At 41.6% G+C, this 18,226-nt stretch overlaps 1 protein-coding gene and 1 long non-coding RNA gene across 4 annotated transcripts in view; one reads left to right on the top strand and one right to left on the bottom strand.

The window, feature by feature from the left end:
* Window positions 1–1,212: 1,212 nt before the first annotated feature.
* Window positions 1,213–17,025, bottom strand: PRKAB2 (protein kinase AMP-activated non-catalytic subunit beta 2). 2 transcript variants are annotated; one of them, XM_060139153.1, is made up of 8 exons: window positions 16,985–17,025; window positions 16,535–16,717; window positions 12,619–12,785; window positions 11,731–11,824; window positions 11,374–11,494; window positions 7,596–7,729; window positions 6,856–6,924; window positions 1,213–4,354 (listed from the first exon to the last, which is right to left on the bottom strand). In XM_060139153.1, exons 2-8 carry the CDS (start codon window positions 16,688–16,690, stop codon window positions 4,277–4,279), a joined length of 819 nt encoding a protein of 272 aa, XP_059995136.1. In that variant the 5' UTR covers window positions 16,691–16,717; window positions 16,985–17,025; the 3' UTR covers window positions 1,213–4,276. The 2 variants fall into 2 exon arrangements, with proteins under 2 accessions (XP_059995136.1, XP_059995137.1); XM_060139154.1 differs by lacking the exon at window positions 16,985–17,025 and adding an exon at window positions 16,944–16,966.
* A 99-nt stretch (window positions 17,026–17,124) lies between these two features.
* LOC132515994 (uncharacterized) overlaps window positions 17,125–18,226 on the top strand; it is a 40,304-nt gene continuing 39,202 nt past the window's right edge. For both annotated transcript variants that reach the window (XR_009539231.1, XR_009539230.1), the window contains exon 1: window positions 17,125–17,507. This is a non-coding gene — a long non-coding RNA (uncharacterized LOC132515994). The remainder of the gene's footprint in view (window positions 17,508–18,226) is intronic.

Below are 18,226 nucleotides of genomic sequence, written 5' to 3'. Positions count from 1 at the left end.
AAAAAAGCACAACTGAGTAAAGCAAATCAAGACAAAGCCCAAATTTGAATCCTAGAGGGATTCCACTGCGAAGAATTGGATTTCGTAAGTAACAGATTCTTGGAATTCTTTCCGTTTTCTTATAATTTTTAAAGATTTGGCCTTTTTACTCCAGAAGTTTCAGTTCATTTCAGAAATCACAGCCCTTCAACCTCCAGTTGTGACTGGTGCTTAAGGAGAGACAAATGCCTAGATCCAGAGTTTTAAAAGACCCTAACTCCTATCCCTCCCAGGTCCTCCATCCCATGGGTAACTAGAGTCAGCAGTTCCTAGAAGACAGCAACAACCTGGCTTTAAGGATGAGTCACAATAATGCAGGAACCAACTGTGTATCTGCTCTTAAGCCTAGGCCCCAAATCACTAGAATGTGAGGATTTAGAAATCTGAGAATAGAATGTATTTCAAACATACACAAACATAGACTATTGCATATCATTTTTAGTTGAGGTCAAAAATTTAAAAGCTCTACTTCCCCAATTAAAAGCAGGGGATTCTATATCATTAATGTGTCTCCTTCATTTATACCCAGATTAATATAAGACCAGTCTAGAGGTAACACTTCTTTCTGAATTTACCTTCATTTTAGCAGCATATGTGGAGTACCAACACTTTTCAAAGATTTTATCTCAGATCCATTAGGTCTACGAGACTAGAAATAATTGGGGTGAAGTGAGTGGGCCTGGGTTTGTAGGATCCTGTCAGAAACCTCTCTTGGATTCTTCTTTTACAGAGCTTCTTTACCATATATAAGCACTGTTTTAAAAAAAAGCCAACACTGTTGAGGCCAGGTATGACCTTCAGGGGTTTTGCCTACAGTGATTAAATCTCATTCAACTCTAAGCTTAAAACAAGCTAATAACCATAACACAGAAGTTCTCCTTACCAGCAAGATGACTAATATTTGTTTTAGGTAATGTTTGACTTTAGACCCTGGTAAAGTCTGCCTGACACATGAAGTTAAAGCACAACATAGGAGAAAGTGTAGAAAATAGAAACAAGAGAAAGATTTTTTATACTGTAAATTCTGTACAATGAGATCCAAAGACACCAGTATATGTTTGATTTAATTTAAAAAAGGATATTTTTAGTTCCGAGTTACTTAAGCCTTAACTTTCCTAGTACCACTCCTCAGCTCAGTTACTCTTTCTTTTTCCCATAACTCCTAGGCCATGATACAGTTCAAGAGTCAGCCCTCCCTAAGAATTACATTCTTACTCTTTGACTGTGAAACTCTTATAGGCAAAACAAATTTAAAAAACCCTAAAAAAATTTTTTTCCTTTATTCATTTTCAAAATCTGTCAAATTCTTCTGCAGAAAATAAACTATCCCTTTAACCAATATAAAAGAATGAGTGAACTGTACTCTTGGTTACCTTCCTCCCTCCCTCGCAACCTTCTAGAACAGTTTCTAGGGGACAGACTGAGAGTATGATAGGAATTCTCAAGGCCGTGGTATGTTAATCAGCAGTACAGAGGAGGGACAGGGCTGAATGAGTCATCATCCAATTCCTCTTACTGATCCCTTTCCATACCAGCTGGTAGGCTCCAGTTTCACATCTGGCTGAAAGATTACCTCAGAATTTGGAAAAGTGACACTTTCTACACATTTCCAGATTAGAAGGATCTGAAGGTCACCAGCACCAAAACCTACTGTCACTGGAGACAGACCCATTTCACAGAAGCCTCTGGCCTGAGAGAAACTGAAGGAATCTCTTTTCCTGCCACACTCTAATTATCTGTGCAGAATAGAGACTTTAATACAGGAACACAGAGACAATTACATGTCAATACTGCTGACAAGACATATGAGTACAACAAAATCCTCTAGGTGACAGCCAAGATTTTAAATCCTCCTAAGTGGCCCACTTGTTTAATGGGTAATGGAAAAAACAAAATTCTAGTATAACTGAAGACAATGTAGATCCTGAGAGTTGGTAGTAACAGAATTTGGCCTGGATTTTTAAAATTGCACACCATTCTAAAAGTGATTGGAACCATAAAACGTTCTCCACAAAAGCCTTTTGAGGCGGATGGTGGCCTTGAGTGGCTAAAGCAGTATTTACTCTCAGCAATTAACCACCAAAGCACTTAGCAATTTACATTCCCAGCAAGACAACAATCCCACACCCTACTGCCTCACACACAGGATCTAAGAGTTCTACATACTGGAAGACAACTGTATCATCAGCTTTACGTGGGAAAGACAGGAGGTAGCTAATTTACCTGTGGGTGCCCTTTCAGTGGGGCTGGGCTCATCTTAGCAGTCAAGGAGCCTCTCCAGCAACAAGTTTAGCCTCCTTCAGTACTGAATGTTTGGCTTGCATTTATCTGTAATGGAAGAGCCACAGAAACTTGGGGAAAAATATCTTATCTCTGAATCTCAAGAGTGGATTGAATAGATACTTTTTACTCCACAAATGGAAATCACTGACCCCACTTCATCAACAAACACTTTCTGGAAGATACAGAAGAACAAGATAACTCTGTTAGCATTTAGTGCATGAAAGGGATACTTTTCATGGCTGGGAACACCAAAGGTAATTTCTTGCCTCTTGAATCCTTAAGTTGAGGGACACTTTTAGGTGCATAAAATGAGCCTGAATGGGTCTGTATCTAGAGCAATGTTTACTGTAATGACAGTACACAGAGTCAGCCTTATTAATCTAAGACTGTAGGGGGCCAGACTAGAGAAGAAAATATTGGGGGCAATTTATCATAAGCCTGAAGTTCTCCAAATGCAGTCTCTTAAGACCAATGAAAAGGCATTTTTATTTTATTTTGTTTTATTTTTGCGGTACGCGGGCCTCTCACTGTTGTGGCCTCTCCCATTGCGGAGCACAGGCTCCGGACACGCAGGCTCAGCGGCCACGGTTCACGGGCCCAGCCGCTCCGCGGCACGTGGGATCTTCCCAGACTGGGGCACGAACCCGTGTTCCCTGAGTCGGCAGGCAGACTCTCAACAGCTGTGCCACCAGCGAAGCCCGAAAAGCCATTTTCTGATAAAAGAAAAATGTAGGCACATAAAAATATTCCAAGGATGAAAGACATGAAAGTTTTCTCTGGCTTCACTCCCACCTTCAAAGCTATCTGCTCTGTGAAAGAAAACATGGAAGCAGGGCCAAACCAGGTGGGAAGAAGTATGGGAATGTGCCAATACAGCCTAAACTGTGGCACCAAACCAAAACAAAAAAGTAGACCTGCATTCTGCCTTTCATATAAGGCTGAGCCATATTTTCTTCAGTAGAAGTTAAAATAAGTAGTGACAAAGTGTCATGGGCCTGTGCTGAGCTTAAAAAGGAGACTTTCTGGCTGCCCTAGTCTGTAAGGTGGGTCAGGTCTCACACAGCCTTTTGTTTCTTTGTTTGTGTGTGGTATGCGGGCCTCTCACTGTTGTGGCCTCTCCCATTGCGGAGCACAGGCTCCGGACGCGCAGGCTAAGCGGCCACGGCTCACGGGCCCAGCCGCTCCGCGGCACGTGGGATCTTCCCGGACCGGGGCACGAACCCGTGTCCCCTGCATTGGCTGGCGGACTCTCAACCACTGCGCCACCAGGGAAGCCTTCACACAGCCTTTGAAAGGGGTCACTTACCCACTGAATTTTGTGTTAGGCAAGAGTCAGATAGAGGATCTGAAGGAGGTTAACAAAGCAAGAATGTGAAATGAGAGGAAAAAGGGTTCTTGTGGGGTACCTGGTATCATATAAAAAACAGATTGTGCACATACTCTGGGAACACAGAGAACCCATGCAAGAAAAGCTGCTTCTGCAAGGAGGCAGCTGTAAGTAGGGCAGCACTCTGGCACAAGTCCATCCCTTGGACAGCCAAGGTAGCAGTGATAGAATCTCCACCCAACAAGGATCCTGAGAGTTTGCTCTTCATTCACTTTAGGAAAAAAGCTTCCTGTAATGGTTCTTCCTGCAGCTCTCCCCAACAGATCTTGGTGAGTTCCCACAGGTAGAGAGAATACGTCTAGCTAGGAGGCTTCCATTAACTTTCGTCTCGTGTGTGTGTGTGCGTGTGTGTGTGTGTATATGATTTTTTCTTAAAATAAATTCCATGAACTCCTAAAGCTCTCATTTGCAATCAAATGCAAAAGCAGAGCATCCTACTCAGAGGCTCTGAAACACACATATTAGCCTCAAAGCAAATCAGCCTTCCAGTCCCAGGTAAGACTGGTCTAGTCCAGAAAGGCAAGGGAGATGCTTCTCCTGAATCCTGGGAGGCCGGAAGGAATCCCTTCAGATGGGCTTGTACAGCAGAGTAGTGACATATTTCTTCTTGTAGCGATGGGTTGCGCTAAGGACCATCACACTGTCCTGCAAGGGAAATAAACATATGTAATTAATTCACTAGTTCAGGACGTAGGCAGCTGTTCCCAGCCATTAATCCTTCACAACTGCTCACTTTTAACAGAGTTAGTTTGATATTATTAAAAAAAAGGTTGGTTTTGGATTCAAATCAATTTAAGTTTTGATCCTGACTCCTACTGTTACTCCATTTGTGACCTTGAGTAATCTACTTAATGTCTCTAAGTTTTTTCTCATCATTACAAAGGACAACACCTACCATTAATATGGCTCTGATGATTACATGAAAATATCTGACAGAGAAAGTAGGTGCTGAAAAAATATTAGTCTCCTACCTCACTTCCTTCCCCACCTCACATTCAAATATTGGGCTTAAAACTATGATGGAAAAAAAGGGCTTCCCTGGTGGCGCAGTGGTTGAGAGTCCACCTGCTAATGCAGGGGACACAGGTTCGTGCCCTGGTCCAGGAAGATCCCACATGCCGTGGAGCCGCTGGGCCCGTGAGCCATGGCTGCTGAGCCTGCGCATCCAGAGCCTGTGCTCCACAATGGGAGAGGCCACAACAGTGAGAGGCCCGTGTACCGCAAAAAAAAAAAAAACAAAAACAAAAACAAAAAAAACAACTATGATGGAAAAAAAGAAATATCCTGATATCTATCTCTAGAAGGAAGCCTTAAAAGCAATGAGAAAAAAGGGCAGTGATCCTTTTGAAAAACAATTTCCAAGCCCCATTTAATACCAGGGATGAACTTTAAAAAAAGTCATCTCTTGATCCTTACTGAAAAAGAACAGATTGTTCCTAAACCAGAAGAGGAGGTTGCCCAGAAGAAAAAGATATCCCAGAAGAAATTGAAGAAACAAAAACTTATGGCCCGGGAATAAATGCTGCAAAAAATAAATGCAAATGAAAGTAAAAAAAAAAAAAAAAGTCATCTCTGATCAAGAGGGGACTCAGGAATCATCTTCTATCCTTGAACAAAGTGGACCCTAAAATCCTCCTTGGAAAGACACTCAATCCAATGGATCAGTTCCAAACAGCTTAAACAATCTGAGAAAACCAGGGATAGGTCAAGGCCAAGCTGAACCACAACAATCAAGACCCTGACCTGGGTTAGAACCAGTGTGAAGAGTAAGAGGTACCATTTCCCAAGCAGTGTTACAGACCCTGGGTGTACCATAGAAAGAGATGGCAGACTGTGGACATCACCTGATAGCCAAAGAGCAGACACAGGAGGCAGAATTCAGTTAGATCACAAAGAACGCAAGCAAATCCAATTAAGAAACCAGTGCCTCTTCCTATTTTCCTCTATATTGTATCATCTACAATGAAGACTTCTCAGATTGACATTCTGTGACCACAGTATGCAGATCACAGCCTAAAAATGACAGAAGCAAGGCAGGTAAAAAATTCAACTCCAGAAGGAGTTTGGTGGAAATGAGAAGTGGGTGAGAGAAAGAAAGATCTACTTGGAAGAACCAGCACAATGGTCTCTAGGAAAGGACATGGAATAAAGATGGGAGGACTGGACCTCAGTCCTCTCTCTTGTACTTATTGGCAATATGACCTTCTATGAGCCTTAGTTTCTTTATCTATGAAACAGGGTTAAAAAATAATACTTATCCCACAAGGTTATTATAAAAATTAAATTCAGTAATATACATTTAGTAAGTACCAGGTAATCTGTTAAAGACAGCTGTATCAGTGATTTCCCTAATCTGGCTGCACATCTAAGAAATATAAGCAGCTTAAAAAAATTACTGAGGCCCATCCTAGATGCACTTATTCAGAATCCCTGGGGATGGAGCCTCTGAATCTGTATTTTCCCAAACTTCCCCCAAGTGATTCTGATGATGTTCAGCTTAGTTTGGTAACTACAGAGCTATATAAAATATTATTCCAATAGCCAGACCACAAAGACATGACAAGACTGAACAGATATTTTCAATCCAGAATCTAAAGCAGCAGAGAAACCAAGAAGCATTCTAAGAGTTGGGACGGGGATGCGGGGGGAACAGGGCAAGTCTGGTCACATTTCTCCTTTAAGTAGTGGATAGGAAAGATGCAAGCACTTGGGTATATATGACTCAGGCAGCTGAAAGCAGCTCATGTCCACCTCTAAAAAAGTGGAAGCCTTAATATCACATTCAAGCATTCTTTGAACTGGAAGGTAAACTTGCTTTTTCTGTAAATGAAATCCTAGTACTATGAACTCAAACTTAATTAAGTAGGTGGTGCAAAGGTTATAGCTACCCAGAAAGAAACCAGGAAGCAAAAAAGTCCATTCAGTCACAGCGCAATTCAGCTAGCCAGAACTCAGATATCGAGACTAAAATTTAAAACAAACAAACCCACTAGTTAAAGAAAGAAACTTCTTCTCCTATAATCTGACCATTACTGCCAGCTTCAGCTTCAGTGAAGTAGCAGAGCAAGTAGCCACTAGGGAACACGTGTTCAACTCTTCCCCTCCCATTTTGGGGAACTATGTGAAGAACCAGGCCCACCACTTACCTTAATGGACAATGCATAGAGATGGTTCAGCATAACATGATTGGGCTCGGGGAGCAAGGCTGGATCACACTAAGAGGGGTAAAAAAAAAACAAACCCAAAAAAACACCACTAAATGGGGTTAAATGCACAATCCTAAACCAGTTTATTCTTCCTCAGGGATCTTTGGGACTGTTGAGAAACTCAAAACTAGAATGTATTATTTCCTTTAAATAATGCACTCATCCTAGTATATATAAATAATACATTCTCATTACAGAAAATTAGGAAAATTCTGAGTCCAGGGCAGAAACCCTTAGCCTCACTACCTATTCATCCTCTTAAACAGACCTTGCCCACAACACATATAGAAGATTTGTGTAAGAGGCAAAAATAATCTTAGTGGGAATCAAGTGAATTGACTAGAAATGTAAATTATATGCAAAATATACTTCTTTTGGATATCCCCAAACGATAAATACTCCTTATCTTATGTTGGAATAGAAGTCTTAGAAACTGGTTCTAGCAATCCATAGCTCTGAGCCTGATACATTAGGACCAGAAGACAACTATGAATTTTGGTAACAGTATTTGGAAAAGTCGCAACTCAGCCCTGGAAAAAGGAACTTGTAAAGCTACTGATACGTATATGATTTATACTCAACACACCTTTGTAATAATCCCAACCTCTATGATTACTACACTGTAGCTCAAATGTTCTAGTAACCCCCAGATGCCCCAGCAATACTCTTAGGATACTCACAGATATATTAGTGTCCTTGTTAAGAATAACTTGGAGAAGGTGAGGAGGCAGGATGGGTGGGGATTTGAATCTCTCCTCTGATCGAAACACATACATTTCTTGGCCATAAGGCCCTGGGGGTGAGCTGGAAAGGTCTGGAAGATATTTATTCAAATATAAGGGAAAGTTGGAGAGCTATTAAAGATGCATGAAAAAACTGTCAGTACATGGCAGCTAATATTAAATATGGTAGAAGTCAAGAATCATAAACTTGTGACTTGTTGGGTCTACAACTGTAAGGCAAACAAAGAAAAAGTCTGCGTCATCCTGAACATAAACCATGAAGTTCCTCAACATGGTAACATGACGTGAAGGATAGGGGAGGAGATGAGGGGTAAAAGATGTAGGTTCAGGGAAGAGCTACTCCATTTATCAATTGTATGACTTGGGACAAATCCCTCTTCTATAGTCAGTTTCCTCATTCATAAAATGAAAATAACAATCTCTGCCCTATTTCACAGTGCTTTTATAGGAATCAAATGAGACAACAGATGTGACAATGCCTTATAAACTATCAAACAATATGAAAATATTAGATTTGTTCTTTTTTCCAGTCAAGCAGCAAGGTTATAAACTTTAAGACTACTGATACTACAATGACTGCAACAAAAAGGAAAAATTAATAACAATGTAGTAGTCATTAGGGGAATGCAAATCAAAACCACAATGAGATACCACTTCACACTCATTAAGATGGCTAGAATAAAAAAAGACAGACAATAATAATTATTGGCGATGATGTGGAGAAGTTGGAACCTTTGTATTATTCCCATTGCTGGTTGGAATGTAAAATGGTGCACCACTTTGGAGAACGGTTTGGCAGTTCCTCCAAAAGTTAAGCACAAAGTTACCATATGACCCAGCAATTATACTCCTGGGTACATGCCCAAGAGAAATGAAAACATATGCCCACACAAAAACTTGAACACAAATGTTCATAACATTATTATTTGTAACAGACAAAAAGTGGAAACAATCCAAATGTCCGTCAGCTAATGAATGGATAAATAAAATGGTATATGCATACAATGGAATTTTATTCAGCCATAAAAAGGAATGAAGTAATTATATATATTACAACATGGATGAACCCTGAAAACATTATGCTAAGTGAAAGAAGCCAGACACAAAAGACCACGTAGTGTATGATCCCATTTATATGAAATGTCCAAAACAGGCAAATCCATAGAGACACAAAGTAGATTTGTGGTTGCCAGAGGCGGAGGGAAGGAGGCAATGGGAAGTGACTGCTCATGGGGATGGGGTTTCTTTTGGGGGTGATTAAAATACTCTGGAATTTGGACTTCCCTGGTGGTCCAGTGGTTAAGAATCCGCCTGCCAATGCAGGGGACATGGGTTTGATCCCTGGTCCGGGAAGATGCCACATGCTGCGGAGCAACTAAGCCCATGTGCCACAACTACTGAGCCTGCGCTCTAGAGCCCACAAGCCACAACTACTGAGCCCATGTGCCTAGAGCCCGTGCTCTGCAACTAGAGAAGCCACTGCAATGAGAAGCCCACACACTGCAACGAAGAGCAGCCCCCGCTCACTGCAACTAGAGAAAGCCCGCGTGCAGCAGTGAAGACCCAGCGCAGCCAAAAAAAAACAAAACAAAACTCTGGAATTATATAGTGATGATGGTTGCACAACTGTGTGAATATACTAAAACTTACTGGATTGCACACCTTAACAGAGTGAATTTTATGGCATGTGAAATTATATCTTAAAAAAATGGAAAAAGTGTATGCAGACAGAATAGAAATACACAAAAATGAAGAGAACTATAATTTTTTGCTTAAAAATTTTTAATGTTTTTTACAGTTTCTAGTAAAAAGGATTTTAACAACCAGTTCAGCATAAGAACTCAGATTTCAATTAAATATACCATGGGACAAAAGAAAAGAGTAGCAAAAATACTGTTATATTAAACAATATCTTAAAAATGTATAGAACTTGAAACTATTCAAAGTACTCTCAGGTATTTTATCATAGATCCACAAAAACACTCTTTGCAAGTACATAGAACAGTTTTTTTTTTTTTTCCCTTTCCATCAGAAAAAAAAATGGTTAAGTCATCTACCCAAAGTCACATACACGGCAAAGATGGTCACTGAGTGCAGATTAAAACCCATTATCTGAAGATTCCTAATAAAATGTATTCTAAACCCTACCTCAGTGGATCAGGAAATTGGGTGAAAGTGGGAAGAGAGAAATATCAAAAGTATGCTAGTCCTCTTTCTCTATAATTATGATTATATGTCTATTATTCATTGGTTGCTTTGCTAGAATCATATAATGCAAAAATTTAGAGTAACTAGTGGCCTCATCATTCAATTCAGTATTTTTAAACTCTTTTAAATCTCTGCGCCACCAGTTAAGAACAATGTCCAGCCTTACTTTCTGAGCTTATATAATGAAAACAATATTTTTGTAATTTTCCTAAACAATTATTATACTATTGCTTATTCTTTTAGAAACTGCATAAGCCACTCTTGTGTCCTGAGATTCTAATATGTCTCACTTCAGGTATTGTGTCTCCTCAGCTGTGAATCGCTGAGAGTCTAAGCCTCTGATTTTACTGATAAGGAACCACGAACCAAAAAGGTTGAAGGAGTTGTCCGTGATGCAAAGCTAGTTAGTAGCAGAGGCAGGCTTTGAACTCACAAGGGAGAAGTGTGCTTACTGGAAACACAGTTCTTTAGACAGTCATAGCCTTTACTGTAAAACAACAAAATTGGTAACTGTGAGTATGGATAGCAAATCCCTTTTCTGGTTTTATAGCTAATGTAAGGAGAGATGAAGGCCTTGGGAAAAGCACTGGGAGAAACAAAAGGATACAAGTCTTTTCCTCTATGAAGGGATTTTTTTTTTAACCCAAAACTTACAAAACTTCAGTTAACATATACACAAAAGAAATGTGAGGTTTGGGAACTTCCCTGGTGGTCCAATGGGTAAGACTCCATACTCCCACTGCAGGGGGCCCGGGTTTGATCCCTGGTTGGGAACTAGATCCTGCATGCATGCCGCAACTAAGAAGTCCACCTGCTGTAACTAAAAGATCCTGCACGCCGCAACAAAGAGCCTGTGTGCTGCAACTAGGACACAGCACAGCCATAATTAATTAATTAATTAATTATTTAAAGAAATTAAAAAAAAAAAAGGAAATGTGAGGTTTACATAACCCTTTTCCCCCAAAAAGCTGCCATATATGTAGGCCCTATAAAATTACAGAACTGCCAACTGAGCTATCAAACTGGCAGGATTAAGCTGAGGCAGCTAAACAAGGCATATGAGACACAGCTAGCCCCTGCTAGTTGATACTCTCAAAGGTCAATGAAAAACTTGAAATATTACTAGAAATAGCTTTTTAAACTATAGACCATAGCCTATTAGTGGTTTATAAAAAGAAGGATAAAATAGAGTACTTTACATGTAATAAAGGCAAATATTATACTGTAAGACTTGTGTTACTGGTGTGTGTGTGTGTGTATGTGTGTGTGTGTGTGTGAGTGTGTACTGGGTTACAGTGTAAACCTACTGGTTAAAAAGTTTGAAATCAAATACACTAGACAGATTTTCTTCTTGAAGACGGGTACCTAATGTTTATAGGAGAAACATATACATACAGTTCATAAGATTCCTAAGGAGAAAATGAACAAACAAACAAAAACCACTCTTGGGAAGAAACATGCAATATAAGAAAAACAGATCAAGAAAGAGCAAATACTACAAAATTACCTCGACAAGATGTCTCTGAGCTTTCCATTGAATCTAGCTTTAAAGCATCAAACACCTCAAAATCAGATTTCTTGACATGGATCAAATTGTTAATTGTGCCAAGCTGACTGGTAACCACAGGCTGAAACAATGAATGGAAAAAAAATTCATGAAACCCCATTTCAAACACATCTCTTCTATTCAACTCTCCTCTTTTTAAAAGGGATCATACTTGGCACCACCATCTTTTATCAAGAAAGAAATCCAACAGAATAGGAGCCTATCAGTCCTGACTGCAATGATGTTTGACACCAAGGGGAATGATAGTTTAAAGGAGACTGTTAAGTCAGTGGTTACCCTCGGAGATCAAGGCCTTACCTCTGATGGATCATGAACCCATTGTCCATCCACAAAGAACTTGTACTGGTGCTCTCCCTCAGGGAGGTCCAGGATGGCAACAAAGTCATTATGGCTATAGAAGAAAACAGAAAGTTAAATAGGCCAAATTTCTATTAGAAGACAGAATATAAATGTAAAAACCACGAGGCAATCACAATATCATACCAATGATCTCCCGCATTCTTAAGTGATTGCAACCCCTGTAGTAAAAAATAATTTATAAACCCATTCTCCTTTTTTATATCACCTTGAGCATGTATTTGCTAGCCCCTCCCAATAACTTTAGTTCTTAACTAATATCTGGAAAAGAACAATAAAGATGTTAATCCTCCCGAATGTTCCACCTTAGTACAACTATTTTGCTTCAGCAAAACAGATCCCTCATGAATGTAAATAAGATAGCAAGTAGGTTCAGGATAAGAAGTGCCTCAAGGTACCCTTCCCATATTTTGGTGGCAGATTCTAGAAAATTACCTATATACAAAGGGCCATAACCAGTTACATAATTCACTGTTGCTCTGAAAGCAACAAACAACATTACTACCTAGAACTTTACAGTGTGTTTTGTTTTCGTGCAGAAGTCAGAGCAACTGGACTCAGGCAGTTATGGAAGACTTCCCACAAGCATAGAAAGGACTTGTGTTAACACAGTCTTAAAGAAAATGACATTCTAAGTGGTGAAACATCTCTGACTCACTATGAGGTTAGAAAAAAATGTCACAGATATACTTATTGGTCACAGAAAATATTCTAGAGAGAGTCCCTAGCAGGTGGAGAGGAGTAGTCCAGCCAGGTCTCTCTCCTAAGAAAGGAAATCAAGTCTCTACTCCTGGACCCTGTAGACTCAACCAAGACACTTGTCTTCACCTCTTAATCAGTGGAATCTTGGTGCTCCAATTGTTGAAGGACCCAGAGATGAAGACCTCCTTGCCTCCTTCAGACCAGCGGATAACAGTGGGCCGGGCCTGCTGTGTGGGCTTTACGGAGTCCTCCAAATCCTGCTGCCATGATACAAACTCTTTGTCCCCAGGGAGCTGTAAGAAGGATTAGGTCATCCCTAAATTGTGACCCAGGAATTCTGAAAAGGTCACTCTCCTCCCTAGGGCAGAGAGGGGTGCTACGTTTCTGCTAAGGATTAATAAGCCTTGAAATTAGCAACTAAATCAGATTTTCAACAAACTATAGAAAAAGAACTCATCTAGGACCAAAATGGTCAAATGGCTTATGCTCAAAGGCTACCCAAATCACAGCCTAACTTCTGAGTCTGCATGTATCACTCATTCTTTCAGAGCCTTAGGATTTCCCTTAAGAAACAAACAAACAAAAAACCTTACTTCCTCTTACCAGATTAACTCATAGGCAGACAATTATGATATGCTTCTGAGTGTCTCTTTTAAGAGAAAAAATATGAAAATAAAGTATGGTTCTACAAAAAATAATTAAGTTAACCACACGCAAATATGAGGAGCTCCCAATTTATCAGTTGTAATAGAAATTAGAGATGCTAAAATTCATAATTCACAATCTCTACTTTAGTTAATAGGTTACAAAAGGACATTAAAAATATAAAAATCAGAGCTTCCCTGGTGGCGCAGTGGTTGAGAGTCCGTCTGCCGATGCAGGGGACGTGGGTTTGTGCCCCGGTCCGGGAGGATTCCACATGCCGCGGAGCAGCTGAGCCTGAGCGACCGGAGCCTGTGCTCCGCAGTGGGAGAGGCCACAGCAGTGAGAGGCCCACGTACCGGAAAAAAAAAAAAAAAAAAAAAATATATATATATATATATATATGTATAAAAATCAGATCATTGGTTTCATAAATTTTGAGAAATGGTTATGAAATCTTACTTGCTCACCTATGTCAGGTTTGTACTAGTTATTTCAGGAGTAGGGATGAAAATTTTGGAGCCCCAAGAAGCATCAGATCAAAAACACAGTTTCCTTTAAAAAAGTGGTTCCAATATCAAATGAAGTATGTAGGATTCCGGAAAAACAACTGACTCCTTACTTAGTTTCTTTTCATTACCATCCTTCAGAACAGGAATTGGCAAACTATGGCCAGTGAGCCAGATGCTTTTACAAATAAGGTTTTATCAGAAAATAGCCACACTCATTCACTTACTCATTTTCTACAGCTGCTTTCATGCTACAATGGCAGAAGTGAGTAGTTGTGACAGAGACTGTATGGTCCGCAAAGTCTAAAATATTACCTACCTGGCCCTTTATAGAAAAAGTTTGCTCACCCCCACTTCAGATTGGCTTAAATAACTTTGGTAAATAAGACTATATGGTACCAAGCCAAAATATTACCAAATAAAATAATGTGGGTTAAAAAAAAAGAAGGACTAGTTTATTCATTTGGGCTTTACTTTCAAAATGGCTGAGGCAGACTACCTTCCATACTCTCTCTCAATATTCCTCAAAACTACGCTATGAGATACCAGTAGCAGCATAATCCAAAGCAAGCAGAGAAAGAGAATTGAAGGAACTTTCACATTATATAAGGAAGTGGCTTAAGAGAAAAGTTTGATCTCCATTTTCTCAAAGCAATGAACTCTTATTTGACAGGCTGCATTAGAATTACAGAAATGTTTACATATGCCTAACAATTACATATGCCTCAGATTCTGATTCAGATATAAGGTCCGGGAATCTACTTTTAAAAAGCTTCCCAGACAATAATACTGAAATTATATTAAAAATAAAGAAAGAAACCTCATCTTTAGAGATACATCCTAAAATATTTACAAATAAAGTAGTATTTGATATGATGGTCTGGGATTTGCTTCAAAATAATTGGTGGAGGAAGAGTGGATTGGGGTATAGGTGACATAAATTCATTCATGATTTGATCATTGTTTAAACTGGATGACAGTTAATACAGGAGTTCATTACACTGTTCTCCTGACTTTGAAACATGGAAAATGTTTCAAATTTTCTATGCAGTGTTCAAACAAATCTCAGGTGAGTCTAATGTGCAAATAGGACTGAAAACCATTGAACTAGTAAACCGAAGAAGGCTGGCATTTGAAGCAATGTAGGCCCGCCTGCCACTGTTTCTATTACTTACTTTTATGATTTAATAGTTTCAGTTTAGAATTTGAAAGCTACAAACTATTAATATGCCTAGCTTTGGAAGAAAGCCCTTCCACGTATGACATGACATTTCTGTGGTAGGCATGAGTGCAGCTGACTAGCAAAAAGATTGTTTACTCCAAGTTAAATAGTCAGCAAAATCATCAGGAAAAGAGGCAAAACAATTAGAATTATAACTGAAAAATGTTTAAGTGAAACATTGAGGGAAGAAATAGAGTAGATTGAGAACTATAAAATCTTAGATTTGGAAGTGACCTTGGGAATTATTTGAACCAATTTTCTTATTTCACAAATGTCAAGATTGAGGTAAGGGAAAGAATGATCCAAAATAGGCTCCATTTCAGACAGAGCAACCTGGCTTTTATTCAGGACGCCGATTACTGCAGTCACAGTTTGACAAATACACTGTACTTAAATCCTGAGTCACCAATGTAGGAAACTGGTAAAAATACAATCACCTTGAGAAAGCTCTGAAGAAGTAAATTCAAATGGCTGAGGAGAGGGCCCAAATGTTGAGGAAGAAGTCCTGAAGTGGGAGAAGGAAGAAAGGAACGAAGAAGAAACCCCAAGAAATCACCCTCACTTCTCTTTGTGATTATGTTCTCAATTGTGATCCAAGAAAATAAACAGTAGAATTCACATTTCATGTGTTATCAACCCGGCAGATTATTCTCTATTTACAAGAGTAAATAAAATAAAACCTCAGATGGGTGGGACAGGATGAGTGATAACATCAAACCTACCCCAATCTCCCCAACCCCTCCATTTTTCTACTTCATTCTAGTCAGACTACCAGGAGGAATTAATGTATTTAATGCCTACAACTCTGAAAGTGATTAGAAACATTCGAATAGTAATTACATTGCTGTCAGCTCCATCTATCCTTTCTGTAGGGTGAATACAAGTTGCCACTTCCCTGAAAGTCCTTGATTGAGAGCAAGGTCTTCAGGGCAACTGTGGGTTGTCCATTCTCAGCCGCGGTAACATTATGAAGTACTACCGGAAATTAGAGAAATCCTGGAATTATTTGCTCTCCCACTTGAGAAGCAGCTGGACGTGAGAGAAACAGCTCAGCCAAGACTACTGTAAAGTATGAGATGAAAACTAAGCAGTCAACCAAATAATGTCCTTTATTGATCCCCAAGACTAGAAGAAAGTATTCATATAAGCAAGTGGTTGCTGCTCACAGACATGCCAAAGGGGAAGAGGATCTGAAGTGATGAGCTCTCAGAAGGGCAAAAATGATACTGATACACAACAGTTATCAGGAAAAAGAAATTCATTTACCTACCTCAAGGCAAATGTGAGGAAATGCCGCCTATGGTCAGCAACTCGGGTAACCTACCCTCTGAAGTTTTTCACCAGGGCTCACAACCTACAAATTCATCAGTACTCTAGAAGAGGGTGCCTGTTAGGAGAACCAAGGGCGACCGGGCGGAGGTTTGTTGGCCTCATCCTAAAAATGTGGCCAAAAGAGTAGTCGAGTAACAAGAACTCCGCCTCTATCCTACTTTGAGACAGCACCGCGAAAGGAATTACCACTCAATATCTCCGTCCCCGAAAAAAGCCTTTAATTCTAAAAACCGTAACCCAGGTCAGTGTGATAAGAAAAAATCAAAATAGGGAGGAGGAGCCCTGACACCCAGACTACTGCAGCATCGCCACCAACTGGGGGCGTGGGGACACTCACCTTGGAATCCGGCAGGCTGAAGACGCTGGGGTCATCGGTGCTCCCCACCATGATCTTATGTTCCTTGCCCGGGGCATGGCCGCCGGCGCCCTCGGCGCGCGCAGCCTTGGCGCCGTGGCGCTCCCCGGCCACCCGGTCGCTGGTGGTGTTTCCCATGGCGGTGCAGCTCGAGTCGGGGGCCACCTGCCGTGCGGAACAACACGGGGCTAGGGACACCCCGGCGGTCGCGTCTGGGGAGCCCCTGGCCCCGCCCCTGCGTCTGGGGACCCGGGCAAGGGAATCCCCGCCCCAGGAAAGCCGCGCGCAGGGGAGCCCGCCCTCCCTCCCTGGCCGCCAGGAACCCCCGGAACCCCCAATCCCCCTAGTTGCCCGCTGCTCAAGAAACCCGCTTTCGGAAACTCCCCCGCACCCTCCGCGCTCACTGCCCAGGGGCGCTCCCACCCCAATCACCTCCCGCGATGCTCTGCCTCCTCCCGGGACCAATGGTGCGATGGATGTTCTGCGGATAAGGCCACCAATAAAGTTATTGAAATTGAAGCCACGCCCCGGGCTAGCGACCCGGGTTTCCTCCTAAAATGGCTACAAGGCCAGAGACGCGGGGTCGCCCCGCGCGCGTTCCCTGCGGCCGCGCCGCGGCAGCGCTCGGGGCCCGCCGGCCTCTCTAGCCACCGTCGCCTCGATGGTGGGCAGCCGTGCGCAGCCTTTAGCGCCAGGCGGGGGCGCCGGTTCCGCAATCCACCGCGTGCGGGGCCAGGACTGCTTCGCTGGCGAGACTGCGCCGAGATCTTTGGTTGCTTGAGCCTCAGGGATTGCCATCTGGTGGGGACGGTCACCGAAGGACACGGGGTCCCCTCACGGGCTCTGGTGCGCACCCGGTGGAGCGGCATTGCTTTTTTCCCCGCTCCCTCACCTGGCCTCAGGTTCGCCAAACGTTTTCATTTTGTAGCGTCTTTTCGACGGGCATCCCGGAGAGGTGAGTTCCTATAGGGAATAAGAAAACGGACTTGCAACTGAAAGCTAAGGAAGTAGTAGTGGTAATTGCTCGAGGTTAAAACTAAGTGCTATGGGGAGCAGACAGCCTGACTGGGTCCCCAGGGAACAGGGAATAATTAGGAGATAAATCTTTTTTTTAAAAAATATTTTTGTTTATTTATTTTTGACTGCGTTGGGTCTTCGTTGCTGCGCACGGGCTTTCTCTAGTTGCGGCGAGCGGGGGCTACTCTTTATTGTGGTGCTCGGGCTTCTCATTGTGGTGGCTTCTCTTGTTGCGGAGCACGGGCTCTAGGCGCACGGGCTTCAGTAGCTGTGGCTCTTCGGCTGTAAAGCGCACGCTTAGTAGTTGTGGTGCACGGGCTTAGTTGCTCCGCGGCATGTGGGATCTTCCCAGACCAGGGATCGAACCCATGTCCCCTGAATTGGCAGGCAGATTTTTAACCACTGCGCCACCAGGGAAGTCCCAGGAGATAAATCTTGACAACTTGTTAAAATTAGTATAAGGAGAAGGAGAAAGCTATTCTAGGCTAAGAAACAGCACTTGCAGTGAGCAACCCCAGAAGAAATGAAATTCAAGAAAGAGAGCAACAGAACCATCAGAAGGAATACTTAGGTAGAAAAGGGCAACGACAGTCTTGTTGGAGCAGATTCAGGTTTCTACTGATAATTAATGGGACTTAGGTGGTATTTACTAATTCT

This window comes from Lagenorhynchus albirostris, chromosome 2 (genome assembly GCF_949774975.1).
Source record: "Lagenorhynchus albirostris chromosome 2, mLagAlb1.1, whole genome shotgun sequence".
Lineage (NCBI taxonomy): Eukaryota > Metazoa > Chordata > Mammalia > Artiodactyla > Delphinidae > Lagenorhynchus > Lagenorhynchus albirostris.
The sequence above is the reverse complement of the archived record's forward strand: the minus strand, read 5'-3'. Positions and strand labels throughout refer to the sequence as shown.